A 13,604-nucleotide genomic window follows, 5' to 3' on the forward strand; every position below is an offset into this window, starting at 1 on the left:
TATCTATCTATCTATCTATCTATATCTATCTACAGGATCTTTCAATCTTGGACGTTTAGGCTTTTTTATGGAGGGAAGGGGGGGGGGGGTTGTATTCTATTTCTGTTATATCCTATGAAAAGTGTCTATAAGTGTTCTCCTGTAAGTGGTGTGCACTGGGATTCATCATGGATGTGTGAAGCCCTATCAAAGGAAAGAATGACTGGTTGAAATAAGGGATCAGACAATGGCCAATATATTGATGTACATCCCAATTGATGATATGCAAAATTAACCCTTTTGTAGATTACAAATAGTAGTTGAAATGTTTAAACACTCAACTTAATAAACCCGCTAATCAAAATTCAGAGTCCTAAAAAATATTAAGCTAACGAATAAGAAAATGTTATTTTAAACTTTGGGGACTAGTGTAATAAACAGCTCATTGTCCCCTCTCTCTCTGGATCATCCTTGTTTTTTTATTAAATGTTTTTTTTAGAATCAAGAATAAGATGTACTATGGTCAAGCTGGTGGAAAGGATTTGATTGGTGAGTTTTTTCCGTCTTGGAGTATTGACAATAGAGGCGTTTAACTTTTTTTTTATTGAAGCTGGAGGCTTCAAATTCTAGGTATTGGGTCAACTTTTGACATTATATTAGCAGTTGGAGTGGTGTATTTCTTGCAGGCTTCTTTTAATTATGTTTTATAGTTGTTTCTTGTATCTATTTGAATCCGGTGGATTAGAACCGGTTCTAATCCATACGAAAATACTATGTCTAGCATTGTATTATATCCAGTTTTCTATGAATATAAAAATGTAAAAAATTAAAACCAATTTTTTATCCCCTGCCTTTGGCACCTCGGGGCTAAAAAAACTGGTTGTACATTTTATATATCCCCGGAAAGCTGTTTATAAAACAATGGATTAAACAACTATTCTCATCCCTATACTAGGTCCCAAATGGAAGAAGTTGTCAGAGTATGTGACTCTGGAATGTGATGGTCAGGACATGACTGCTAAGCTTAAAGGAATTCATCTTTTAAAAATGTTTGTAATATCATGAATAAGTGTGTTGTATCTGATAGACTGGGCTGCATCGGCAGATTGACACAAGATCAACTAAATGACACAGGCATGACAAAGCCCAAATTGTGTTAAAAATGTGTCAAAAATGATCCAAGTGATGCAATAAAAATGAGGAATTATCCATCTCTTTTTAGGGGTTTTCTATCCCACTTCTCCTCTCATCTCCCTCATTTTATTAGTTCACATGGATCATTTTTGACACAATTTAAATACAATTGGGGCTTTGTCCACACACATGCATGGAGACAGACTGACACAGGCAAATGAGCAGGCTTACACAGGACCTATGGACAGATTGACACAGGCTTTGGATGGATTAACACTGGATGGATATCTGTCTCAAAGAAAGATTGTTACAGGCATATGGACAAATTTACAAAGACATGATAACATCAATGTCAGTAGACAAAAATTTTTAGATTTGAAGAATTCATTTTAATAAAATTAAAAGATGATAAAAATGTTTTAAGAGCAAAAAGTTCATTCCATTCTCTTCCTAAACATTTCAAGTTTTGGATCTGGCACTAGGTAATAATCCTTATACTAAAGTAACAGGATGTCTGTTTGTCTGTGTGTACCAAAGGATCTTGCTAACCGCTAAACCGATCAGGCTCTCCTTAACAGGGTAGCTTCTTATAGTTCTCAGGAATGTATATTATTAATTTTGGGGAGAGTACCACCGCCATCCCAAGAAATTTTTTTTTTTGATGCAAGAGACTTAAATGCAACTTAAAGAGGTATTGTAGAGACTTGAACACAACATAGTATCGTAAAAACTTGAACCAAAACACCAAACATTTTAAGTGCCACCAGAGGCCTCTAGAGTCGTAGATTTGGCTTGTCTTCATCATGGCCTGATACAGCGCCATAACTAAAGACATGCTATGTCAGGTGTGAAATATGAATAGTTAGAGTAGGGGGAATCCCTTGGCCTATAAACAAGCAACTCCCAGTAAGGACTTCTCAGACAAAGTTATTTTTAGACCATAGCACCAGGCCAATGGTGCTCTGAAACTAGATAGCCGGTTATTACTATGCTAAGTTTAGACCATGGAACGATCCTAGGACAAAAGCAGGAGTTGGGGGGCTTATTTGAAAATAAATATCTTAACATAACCTAATATGTATAGAAATACTTAATTAAATTAATATTTTAACACTCCTGTGTTTGTCTACTCCAACGTTTGGGAATCCTGTGTTATGTTATTTTTAGACCATGGAACCGGGCCAATGGTGCACAGAAACTAGATGATGGAATTATTGAAGTTATTGGATTGACCACCTATACCTTGCCTCTGTTGCAAGCAGGTCATTCTTTTTAGAAGCAAATAAACAATAGAATGGATGAACTGAATTTTAATTTCCGAATGTGTACACAGTTTCCTCTGTGTTTCCTCATCCTATATTCTCAATATTTACTACTACTTAAAAAAGGTTCAAACTTTCAAACTTTTGATTTTTTTTTGAAGTTTGAAGCTTTTTTAGCTAGTATTAATATTGAGATAGGATGAGGAAACACCGAGGAAACTGTGTGCAGTGTACACATTGGAAATTCATCATAGAATCTCCTAAAGAACTAAGTAATAGTGTCTAACTTTTTATCTTTGTGACGTAACAAAAATCCATCTCTTTTTTAGGGGTTTCCTTTCCCGCCTCCCCTCTCATCCATCGATTTTTGTTACGTCACAAAGATAAAAAGTTAGACACTATTACTAGGTTCCTCCTACATAAGAGTAACTCAGCCTCTATTTCAGATTCATGGCTGAATTTTTTTAGTTGAGATTCCTCATAAGAATGTGCATCACAGAATTTATATAAGGGAAAGCATTGATATCATGGGGGGCAGATATTTTACTAAGGAGGTGGTGAAGATTATATATTAGATACCCCTTGACAAATAAAATAAACCATATTATTTATTAATACTACTGGTTTACTGACCATAGAGAAATCCTTTTATTTCATTTTAAAAATAGCAGCTTCGCCTGTACCCTCTAGGGGCTTTCCCCCAAGGTGCATTGGAGTTCCCCCAACCCGCTTATTTATTTTTTTTACAAAAAGAATAAAACATTCGGGGGGGGAGGGTTCTTTTTTGCCTAAAACCACTATTGAATCAGTACGGTATATTCCCTGAAGAGTAGAAACCAATCAGTTCAGCAGTTACCGTCATATTAAGCTTCAGACAGACATCTTTCTAATTTGCATTATAGATATTTTGGATCATGGAAAGAAAACAAAGTTGCTGGTTTTGTCATATTTTTCTCCTATTTCTAGCCCCTGCGGGGCATATTTTCTAATCCTGCGGGACGATCATTAACATTTACTTAACCTAACCTAAAATAACCTTTCAAAAGCTAATGTTAAAATACAATGAAACCTGCAACTTCGTTTTATTTCCATGACCTGACCAGGTGGACATGGAAGCTGCATATGTCAGTGTAAAACTGCCAAGATAACAACAACCAAAACCATTCCTGTCCAAGTGGATGGAGAGGCTGTCAGATTGAATCCCTGCACTATTGGTAATAATTAGGGTTGGATACCGGATATTGAAACTATCTGGATACCGGATATCTGGCTGATTTCTAATGCCCGATATCCGGTTGTCCGGCCGGATATCAAACATTGGTCAGATATCCTGCTGGAGCCGGATATCCGGCATTAGAAATCAGCCAGATATCCGATCTCCAGCCCAACCATATTAATAATTGTATTTACTGTATCGCTTCAAAACCGATTTATATCTGGTGGATAAGAACTAGTTCTCAGCCATATAGAAAATGCATTACATTAGGGTCTGGAACTCGTGTCTATCCAAAATTGCGGTTTGAAGCAAATATAAAAATGTAATGTATTAATGGCCAGAATAAAACTAAATTTGCGGATTTTGAGCATTATTTTGATGGATTTTTTAGCATTCACTTTATTTCTGCATTATATGACTATACAGTACTTTACAAGAGGTACTTATCAGGGTAAAGGGAATGCTATTCTGACAAACAATTATAATGAAAAACCTTCGTTTTGTAATTTTTTTGTAGAAAACTTTAAAAGGTTTCGTGATTTTTTGTAGAATTTATTGTTAGAAAAGCTACCCCTTACACTTATAAATTTATAGACCTTAAATTTTATTTTATTTATGTAGAACTTTCTTTGTTGAACAAAGCCAAGATGTTGGCAAAGAAGAAATCAAACAAGAGTGGGGGAGGTAAGAAAATAGTATAGTCCCTTTCATGGCAACGCCTCTCAATGGGTGCTTAATCATATCTTTAAAATGGCTTTTGATAGGTTATTTTAGGTTAGTTATAGTGGGTTAGGTTATTGCCATGCAGGGTTAGGCAATTGAACCCACATGGTTAGAGCCCCCTCGAAATAGGAGAAAAGCTACTGCAAAAATATTACGAGACGCCCCTAAAGAGGCATTGTCATGAAATAGCAACAAAATAGCAGCAGGGAAAAGCTTATTTATAGTTAGTAGCAAACCAAACTAAAACAATAAAATGCAAATTTTTTATTTTAATTAGCCTTTTACCTAAAAAGACACCGCTGCCTTGGTATTGATAATATCTCTTTTGAAGGTCTTGATTATGAATTGGAAGAAGTGGATATTGAAGTTAGAAGTTTGACATTCAAGGTAAAGTATAATTTTTAATTTTTTCATTGATTGATTAGCTATAGTTTCTTAGGTTTTTTGTACTACCTAATAAGGGATCCATAGGGAGTAGACAATATTAGGGATCCATAGGGAGTAGACAATATTAGGGATCCATAGGGATTAGACAATATTAGGGATCCATAGGAATTAGACAATATTAGGGATCCATAGGGATTAGACAATATTAGGGATCCAAAGGGATTAGACAATATTAGGGATCCATAGGAATTAGACAATATTAGGGATCCATAGGGATTAGACAATATTAGGGATCCAAAGGGATTAGATAATATTAGGGATCCATAGGAATTAGACAATATTAGGGATCCATAGGAATTAGACAATATTAGGGATCCATAGGGATTAGACAATATTAGGGATCCATAGGAATTAGACAATATTAGGGATCCATAGGGATTAGACAATATTAGGGATCCATAGGAATTAGACAATATTAGGGATCCATAGGAATTAGACAATATTAGGGATCCATAGGGATTAGACAATATTGTATATTTAATGCCCTTTTGAATGCATAGCCTCTATCTGGAAGTCCTAAGTGTGCATGGTAAAGAGCTGTGACTGTTTTGGGCAAAGGCATTCCCCCTGATATATTTTTTATATCTCACACCTGACAAAACAGCAGTAGGAAAACTTTTTTTCTTCGTTTATTTTGACATAGTATTGGCCTGAGATTTTACATCGTTCATTAACCTTGATTGACAGATTGAAAGATATATTCATAAATTGTACATGTAATCTTTTTGTAATTTGTTTTACTTGTCTAAAACAACCAAGCTTGTAATCAAAGGGTTGGCTGTCTGAGGGAAGTTACTTTACCTAATATACTTGGGTGTTAGAGTATCGCACCCCATTACACATGAATGATGCTCTGGATTCTCCATATGATCACTTATTAATTATCTCATGCTGCTATGTCAGGTGTGTGACATAAATAGTAAAAGTATGGTGAAATGCCTTGAACCATAAACAGGCGCAACTCATTAACATGCACAGTAAGGACTTCACAGACAAAGGTCGTAAAATCAAAGTGTTAGTTGTCTGTTGGATGTTACTTAACCTAATATTGTGTTAGAGTATCGTGTTACATGCAGATGATGCTCTGGATTCTCTACTAATATAATATCCAATATTCGTCTGTTACCTTTTTTAGCTGAGTTTAGAATTATTGTTGTGTAGATTAACTTAATTTATAACAACTTGGTTAACAAACTAGAAATATTAATATAAAAATAGGTGTATTTTTGTCATCAAAACTGTAAATTTGTCAGCCTAATTGAATTTCATGGGCGTGGAAATGACAGTAAAACTGTGTTTGTGACAGCAGTAAAGGTGTAATTATGACAGTGGATAAAAAAAATATTGCCAAAAATATAGCTAAAAACGAAATTGACAAAAACACACCCACTTTTTGTCAAAAACACAGTGGCTTTATTTTTGCTAGTGGTAAAAGTGGCAGCACCCCTGTCAGATGGATGTTACTTAACCTAATATCCTTGGGTGTAAGAGTATCGCATCCCTCTGGATTCTCTAGATGATCACTTAAAAATGAAGGAAAATACTGCCCTTACGAGGTATGGTAATAATGTAAGATCAGCTGATTGAAAAGTGTAGTACATGTTTGTAATTGCCGCGTACAATTATAAAAAGTCAAAAGTCGTCTTCTGTGGTGAAATATAATAACTTATCAATTACTTGTTTGTCAGGACTATGAGACTCACCATCTGGACAAGGAAAGTTTGCTCCAGAAATCTCAAGTTGTTGGAAACATAAAAGCAGGTACCCCCAACATCAGGCAGGGAGCGGACAATGGATTGTAAACTACACTGGTACCCAAAATTTTAATTAACTGCTTTGGGTATTTATGGTGTAATGAATTGTTCCAAATTAGTAGTGTCCAAATTTGTCAACCAATGATTTTAATGGGTGATCTTTTTCATGTATAGCTTTCATCGATTAATTTTGGCCCTTTGGGGCTAATAAAACTGTTTTTAATCTTATAATTTTCAATTTCTTTTAATAAAATACTCAATCCTTATCCAAAATACCCTAAATATGCTACATTAAACACTATAACAGGCCTTCAAATTTAAAAATCCTTTTTAGAGATAAACAACCAGTTAATTAAGATATAGATTATAGACCTGTTGTAATAAAACTATTGATTTGACTCCATCTAGGGTGATAAATCCATTATTTAGATATTGGATGTGATTTGACTCGGGCTAGAGGTCTTATCTCAAGAATTATGCCAGGAACATCACATTTAAGACAAACAGACATAAAAACAGACAGACAGACATATAGACTGACAAACAGACAGACAGACAAACAGGTAGACAAACAGACATAAAAACAGACAGACAAACAGACAGACAAACAGACAGACAAACAGATAGACAAACAAACAGACAGACAAACAAACAGACAAAAGACAGACACACAGACAGACAAACAAACAGACAAATAGACAGACAAACAGACAGACAAACAGACAGACAAACAGACAGACAAACAGACAGACAAACAGACAGACAAACAGACAGACAAACAGACAGACAAACAGACAGACAAACAGACAGACAAACAGACAGACAAACAGACAGACAAACAGACAGACAAACAGGCAGACAAACAAAAAGACAAACAAAAAAACAGACAGACAGACAAACAGACAGACAAACAGACAGACAAACAGACAGACAAACAGACAGACAAATAAAAAGACAAACAGATAGACAAACAGACAGACAAACAGACAGACAAACAGACAGACAAACAGACAGACAAACAGACAGACAAACAGACAAACAGACAGACAGACAAACAGAGAACATAATTTTTTCCATAATTTAGTTAATTCGAAAGGAACCTCAGTATATATGATAGAAAAATGTTGACTCCACTTGCTCTTTTTGATGCTTACTCTCTTTATTTGTATAAATGTGATCTACACTGTGAAGGAACTTCTGACTGGCAGTTTTGTGATACTATCACTGCTAGAAATGCATTTAGGTAAATCTTTTCCAACAAGGATGACAACATCTATAACCTTTTCCAACAAGGATGACAACTTTCATAACCTTTTCCAACAAGGATGACAACATCTATAACCTTTTCCAACAAGGATGACAACTTTCATAACCTTTTCCAACAAGGATGACAACATCTATAACCTTTTCCAACAAGGATGACAACTTTCATAACCTTTTCCAACAAGGATGACAACATCTATAACCTTTTCCAACAAGGATGACAACTTCCATAACCTTTTCCAACAAGGATTACAACATCTATAACCCTTTTCAACAAGGATGACAACATCCAGAACCTTTTTCAACAAGGATGACAACATCTATAATCTTTTCCAACAAGGATGACAACTTCCATAACCTTTCCCAACAAGGATGACAACATCTATAACCCTTTTCAACAAGGATGATAACATCCACAACCTTTTTCAACAAGGATGACAACATCTATAATCTTTTCCAACAAGGATGACAACATCCAGAACCTTTTTCAACAAGGATGACAACATCTATAACCCTTTTCAACAAGGATGACAACATCCATAACCTTTTCCAATAAGGATGACAACATCCATAACCTTTTTCAACAAGGATGACAACATCCAGAACCTTTTTCAACAAGAATGACAACATCTATAACCCTTTTCAACAAGGATGATAACATCCATAACCTTTTTCAACAAGGATGACAACATCTATAATCTTTTTCAACAAGGATGACAACATCTATAATCTTTTCCAACAAGGATGACAACATCTATAATCTTTTCTAACAAGGATGACAACTTCAATAAAAGCAAAGCTCTCTAAAATAAGATGGTATAATATAAACAAAATTGTATGTCAAATTGTACCAAATTCCAATTAAAGCCATACAAAGACCTAATCCTACAAAAGACAAAAGACCTAATGTGTATTAAAAAAATCTAACTGGCATAATTAATTTTTTATCAGCATTTATGCATGTCTAATGACGTATTTTAATTAAAATTTACAGTTTAACATACACAAATATTTCTATTGCTAGGTTCAAGGCAGGAATAGGGTATAACCAACAAGCAAAAAATCTAAAATAACATTTGGGGGGCATATGTAAATTCTACTATGTGTTGCCCCCCCCCCCCTCCATGACAGTTGAAAAACATGTATAGGTTTGTGTTTTTGTCTCTTCCGAATTAATTTTGTTGTCTAAGCTGGGTTTGATCTGAGCTGGATCTTTAAATCATTTTAGTGGTGAGCCAGATCGGGGTGAGCCAACTTTCAACCAATGAGAGCACATCATTTTTGAAATGCTGCGCTGTGATTGGCGAAAATTCGGTGCACCCCGATCTGGCTCACCACTAAATTGATTTAAAGATCCAGCTCTGGGTTTCTTCTGAGCCACTAATGATTAAAATCATTCAGAATCACGAAGGGCGGAGAAGGAAAACATTTTCTAATTGATATTTGTCTCAATCAACTATTTGTTGTCAGGTAAGCTTTCCTAGTGTCAGTCTATCTATTAATCTATCTATTTATCTATCTATCAAACAATCTGTATATCAATCTATCTATCAATCTATCTATCGATCTATCTATTGAACTATCTATCTATCGATCTATCTATTGATCTATCTATTGATCTATCATACGATCTATCTATGGATCTATCTATTGATCTATCTATTAATTTATTTATTGATCTATCTAGCGATCTATTTATTGGTCTATTTATTAATCTATCTATTGATCTATCTATCAATCTATTATTCTAGCAATCTATCTATCAATCTATCTATGGATCTACCTATTGATCTATTTAATCAATCTATTTGTCAATCTATCTATTAATATATCTATCAATATATCTATCAATCTATCTATCAATATATCTATCAATCTATCTATCCATATATCTATCAATATATCTATTAATATATCTATTAATCTATCTATCAATCTATCTTTCAATCTATTGATATATCTGTGTATCTATGTATCAATCTACCTATTGATCTATATATTGATCTATCTATCTATTAATATATCTATCGATCTATCTATTAATCTATTTATGTATCTTATCAATAAATCATTCTTTCTAATGAAGAATTTACTCAATAATCAAATGTATTTAGTTCTTCTGGAGAGGGTCCCACCGCAACTGGTCCAGCTGATTATAATCAGTCAAACAATGAAGTAGCTACCACAGCTCAGGATGAGGTAAAAGCCTTTTAATTTCTTATCTATCTATCAATCTATCTATCGATCTATCAATCGATTTATGTATCATTCAATCTATTGATCTATGTATTAATCTATCTATCTATCGATCTATTGATCTATCTATCTATCTAACTATCTGGTCCTGGTGATTATTGCCTTTTAGCAATGATTTAGCTGCTCCTCTAAATACTGTCTTCTTGAAAAGTTCTAAAACCTTCCCGGGACCTATGAGAAGCTACCCTTTTAAGGGGAACCTGATCGGTTCAGCAGTTAATGAGATCCTTCGGTAAAAACAACCAAACAGACATATAGACAAACACACATACTGTTACATTATTATAAGGCTTGATAGAGTGTAAATAAAACAACTCCAAATTTTTTCTAGACCACTCCAAATTTTCACCTGACTATGTCATCCCTGAGAGAGGGGTGTGGACTCCTGGAGAAAACATCTGAGGGTATTCTGAAGGTCAGTATTTATTAATCAATCTATTGATCTATCTATCTATCAATCTATCTATTAATCTATATATTGATCTATCTATCGATCTACTCATTGATCTATTTAGTGATCTATCTATTGATCTGTATATTGATCTGTATATTCATCTATCTATCCATCTATCTATCCATCTATCTATCCATCTATTTATCCATCTATCTATACATCTATCTATCCATCTATCTATCCATCTATCTATTCATCTATCATCATGTCATCACTGAGAGGGGTGTGGCCTTCTGGAGAAAACCTCTAAGGGAATACTGAAGGTTAATATTGATCTATCTATCGATCTACTCATTGATCTATTTAGTGATCTATCTATTGATCTGTATATTGATCTGTATATTCATCTATCTATCCATCTATCTATCCATCTATCTATCCATCTATCTATCCATCTATCTATCCATCTATCTATACATCTATCTATCCATCTATCTATCCATCTATCTATTCATCTATCATCATATCATCCCTAAGAGAGGAGTGTGGCCTCCTGGAGAAAACATCTGAGGGAATTCTGAAGGTCAGTACACCCATTAAGATAATAAGAGTTGCACCTGGACTGAATAGTCAACTTTTCAACTCAAGTTCCTTTACCTCATAATCGTTGTACAATACATTGCACACAATCAACCCTTTGATTGCACGATCTTTGTCTGGAGATCCTAACTGTGCATGGTAATGAGTTGCGCCTGTTTGGGGCCAAGGCATTCCTCCCCCCCCCCCCTACTCAATTTTTTTAACTCCTGTGCCGAACAAAGCAGGTAAATACCATTTTTAACGTCTTTGGTATGACGCGGATTCGAGTTTGCATCCTTCCCATCAATTTCCTTGGCCAATATAATTAGGACTTGTGGGTAATTTACACACGTCAACCTTATGGGTGGTGAGTTAAGGTTTCCATCCATCTATTGCTCTATCCATTCTTCTATCTAATGGTCTATCTTTTAATTTATCTGCGTTCAATCCATCGATATATCTATCTATCTAACATTCTATATTGATCTATCTATTGCTTGATCTATAAATCTATCTATTAATCTATCTATCGATCTATCTAACAATCTATCTATCAATCTATATGTCTATCTATCTATAGATCTATTAATCAATCTATCTATCAAACTATCTATCGATCTATCTGTCTATCTATCTATAGATCTATCTATCAATCTATCTATAGATATATCTATCAATCTATCTATAGATCTCTTGATTTATCTGTCAAAATATCTATTGATCTATCTATCTATCTAACAAAACTAACCTCTTGACAAAGGTATTGCAACTAAATCTCTTTATTAGGCAGCAAGATTGGGAGACTTGGAATTGCTTACTACTTTGCATGCGGTGAGGATTATTACAGGGATCTTAAGGGATAAGACAATGGATTATAAATTGATATTATGAATATTTTAATAAACAAAATTATCCCTTTTATTGGTTGAGAAGTTTAGACACTATTATTTTAAAATTACCCATTAAATTCAATAAAAGTACCCAAAGTTTTTGTGCTAGCTTGTGATTAAAAAATGTAAAAACTTTGTATTATATTGACAGAATAATTTGAAATATATGTTCCTGTATATGCAATATTACAATATGTGCAACTAGCTACGCCCCCATAGAAGCCTCTATGGGTACTTGATGTAGAGGGGGGATTTTCTTTTCTTTTTTTGGGGGGGGGGGTAGTCATTTTTTAGGGGTGATTTCTCTTGGGAGGTTGGTTGTACCCCCCACCCCCCAATAGTTGTAAAACTTCCTAGGACCTCCCTGGACGCCTCTGGAGCATTTTTTTTGGAGGGGGGGGGGGGGAGTTGATTTTCCATTTCTAGTTTTAAAAAGAAGAAAAAAATGAGGGGGGTAATTTTTTCTAGGGGGCGATTTCTCTTGGGAGGTTGGTGGTATCCTCCCCCGAAATAGTTATAAACCCTCCCAGGACCTATGAGAAGCTACCCTGTTTAAGAAGAACTATATCGGTTCAGTAGCTAGCGAGATCCTTTGGTACAAACAGAAAAACAGACAGACAGATAGACTATTAGACATCCTGTTACTTTATTATAAGAATATTACAAAAATAAGACAAATAATTTTGTAAAGTTTTTCACTTAATATTACATTTAATAAGTGTAAGGTAAGGGTCATATTTTGTAATGCAAAGTTGTGTCGGGTTCGAAACCATGCCGTTTGATAGACAACACAGACTTTGGTAAAACTGTCAGACAGTTTTTAAAATTTCAGTCTGTGGACACTTTTATATCCACTAGCAGCTTCGCCCCTAGCCTCTAGGGGCTTTTTTTCCCCTAGAGGTATAGTTACATCTTTTATTACCTATCCAGCTTAAAAAAAGCCCCCAATCCTCTACTATTCTAAATAATTTTTAAAAAAATGGTGGGATTTTTTTTGTTTTTGGGGGGGTTGGGGGTGTCCCACCCCCCAAGAAAATAGCATAAAACCACCACAGGACCAGTAGGTATATTCCCTGAAGAGTAGAATCCGATCAGATCAGTGGTTACCGAGATCTTAAGGGACAGACGGTCAGACAGACAGACATCAAGCTACTTTGTATTCGAAGAAACAAAAAAAGATATAATACGATGCTAGACATATTTTTTCAGTATGGCTGAGAATTGATCTAATTCACCCAGTATTAATCAGTTTTGAAGCGATATGGGGAAAAATTTCAATTTTATTGCCATATTAGATTTGATTGTTATATTGTTTTGCGTTTGGTGGATTTTGTCCTCAAATTTTGGAAGATTTTTTCTCTCAATAATTTCTAAAAATCATTAAATTATTTCTTAAAGTAAAGCTTTTCTATAATTAGGGTCGGTTCATCCGTTCGTTCGTCATGAACGGATAGCCTATTTCGTTAATTTAGGCATGTTAGAATTTCCCTATCGATTTCAAACTTTGCATGATGATTTCTGTATTAGTTAGAAAGCGTAGCAACTCTATAAACGATACTAAATTGTCCGTACGTCCATTTTAAACATATTAATTTTTAACTTTTTAAACAAATTTTTATGTGATATTATAATCCGATTGATCTAATGTTTGGAATACTGATTCCTAGGACAACAAAGTACAGTATTATAAGCGAAGCATCTCTATAA

The 13,604-nt window shown here is 34.5% G+C and overlaps 1 protein-coding gene across 1 annotated transcript in view; it reads left to right on the top strand.

Moving 5' to 3' along the window:
- LOC145307089 (eye-specific diacylglycerol kinase-like) overlaps positions 1-13,604 on the top strand; it is a 58,703-nt gene that overhangs the window by 32,748 nt on the left and 12,351 nt on the right. The window contains exons 18-31 of the mRNA XM_080149423.1: positions 479-528; positions 935-1,006; positions 1,535-1,595; positions 2,281-2,375; positions 3,479-3,589; positions 4,213-4,275; positions 4,646-4,701; positions 6,450-6,522; positions 6,945-6,996; positions 7,705-7,758; positions 9,180-9,248; positions 9,893-9,977; positions 10,366-10,449; positions 11,794-11,838. Coding sequence (XP_080005549.1) covers positions 479-528; positions 935-1,006; positions 1,535-1,595; positions 2,281-2,375; positions 3,479-3,589; positions 4,213-4,275; positions 4,646-4,701; positions 6,450-6,522; positions 6,945-6,996; positions 7,705-7,758; positions 9,180-9,248; positions 9,893-9,977; positions 10,366-10,449; positions 11,794-11,838 — 970 coding nt within the window. The remainder of the gene's footprint in view (positions 1-478; positions 529-934; positions 1,007-1,534; positions 1,596-2,280; positions 2,376-3,478; positions 3,590-4,212; positions 4,276-4,645; positions 4,702-6,449; positions 6,523-6,944; positions 6,997-7,704; positions 7,759-9,179; positions 9,249-9,892; positions 9,978-10,365; positions 10,450-11,793; positions 11,839-13,604) is intronic.

The sequence above is a fragment of the Acartia tonsa genome, chromosome 15 (genome assembly GCF_053477335.1).
Source record: "Acartia tonsa isolate MP-2025a chromosome 15, ASM5347733v1, whole genome shotgun sequence".
NCBI lineage: Eukaryota > Metazoa > Arthropoda > Copepoda > Calanoida > Acartiidae > Acartia > Acartia tonsa.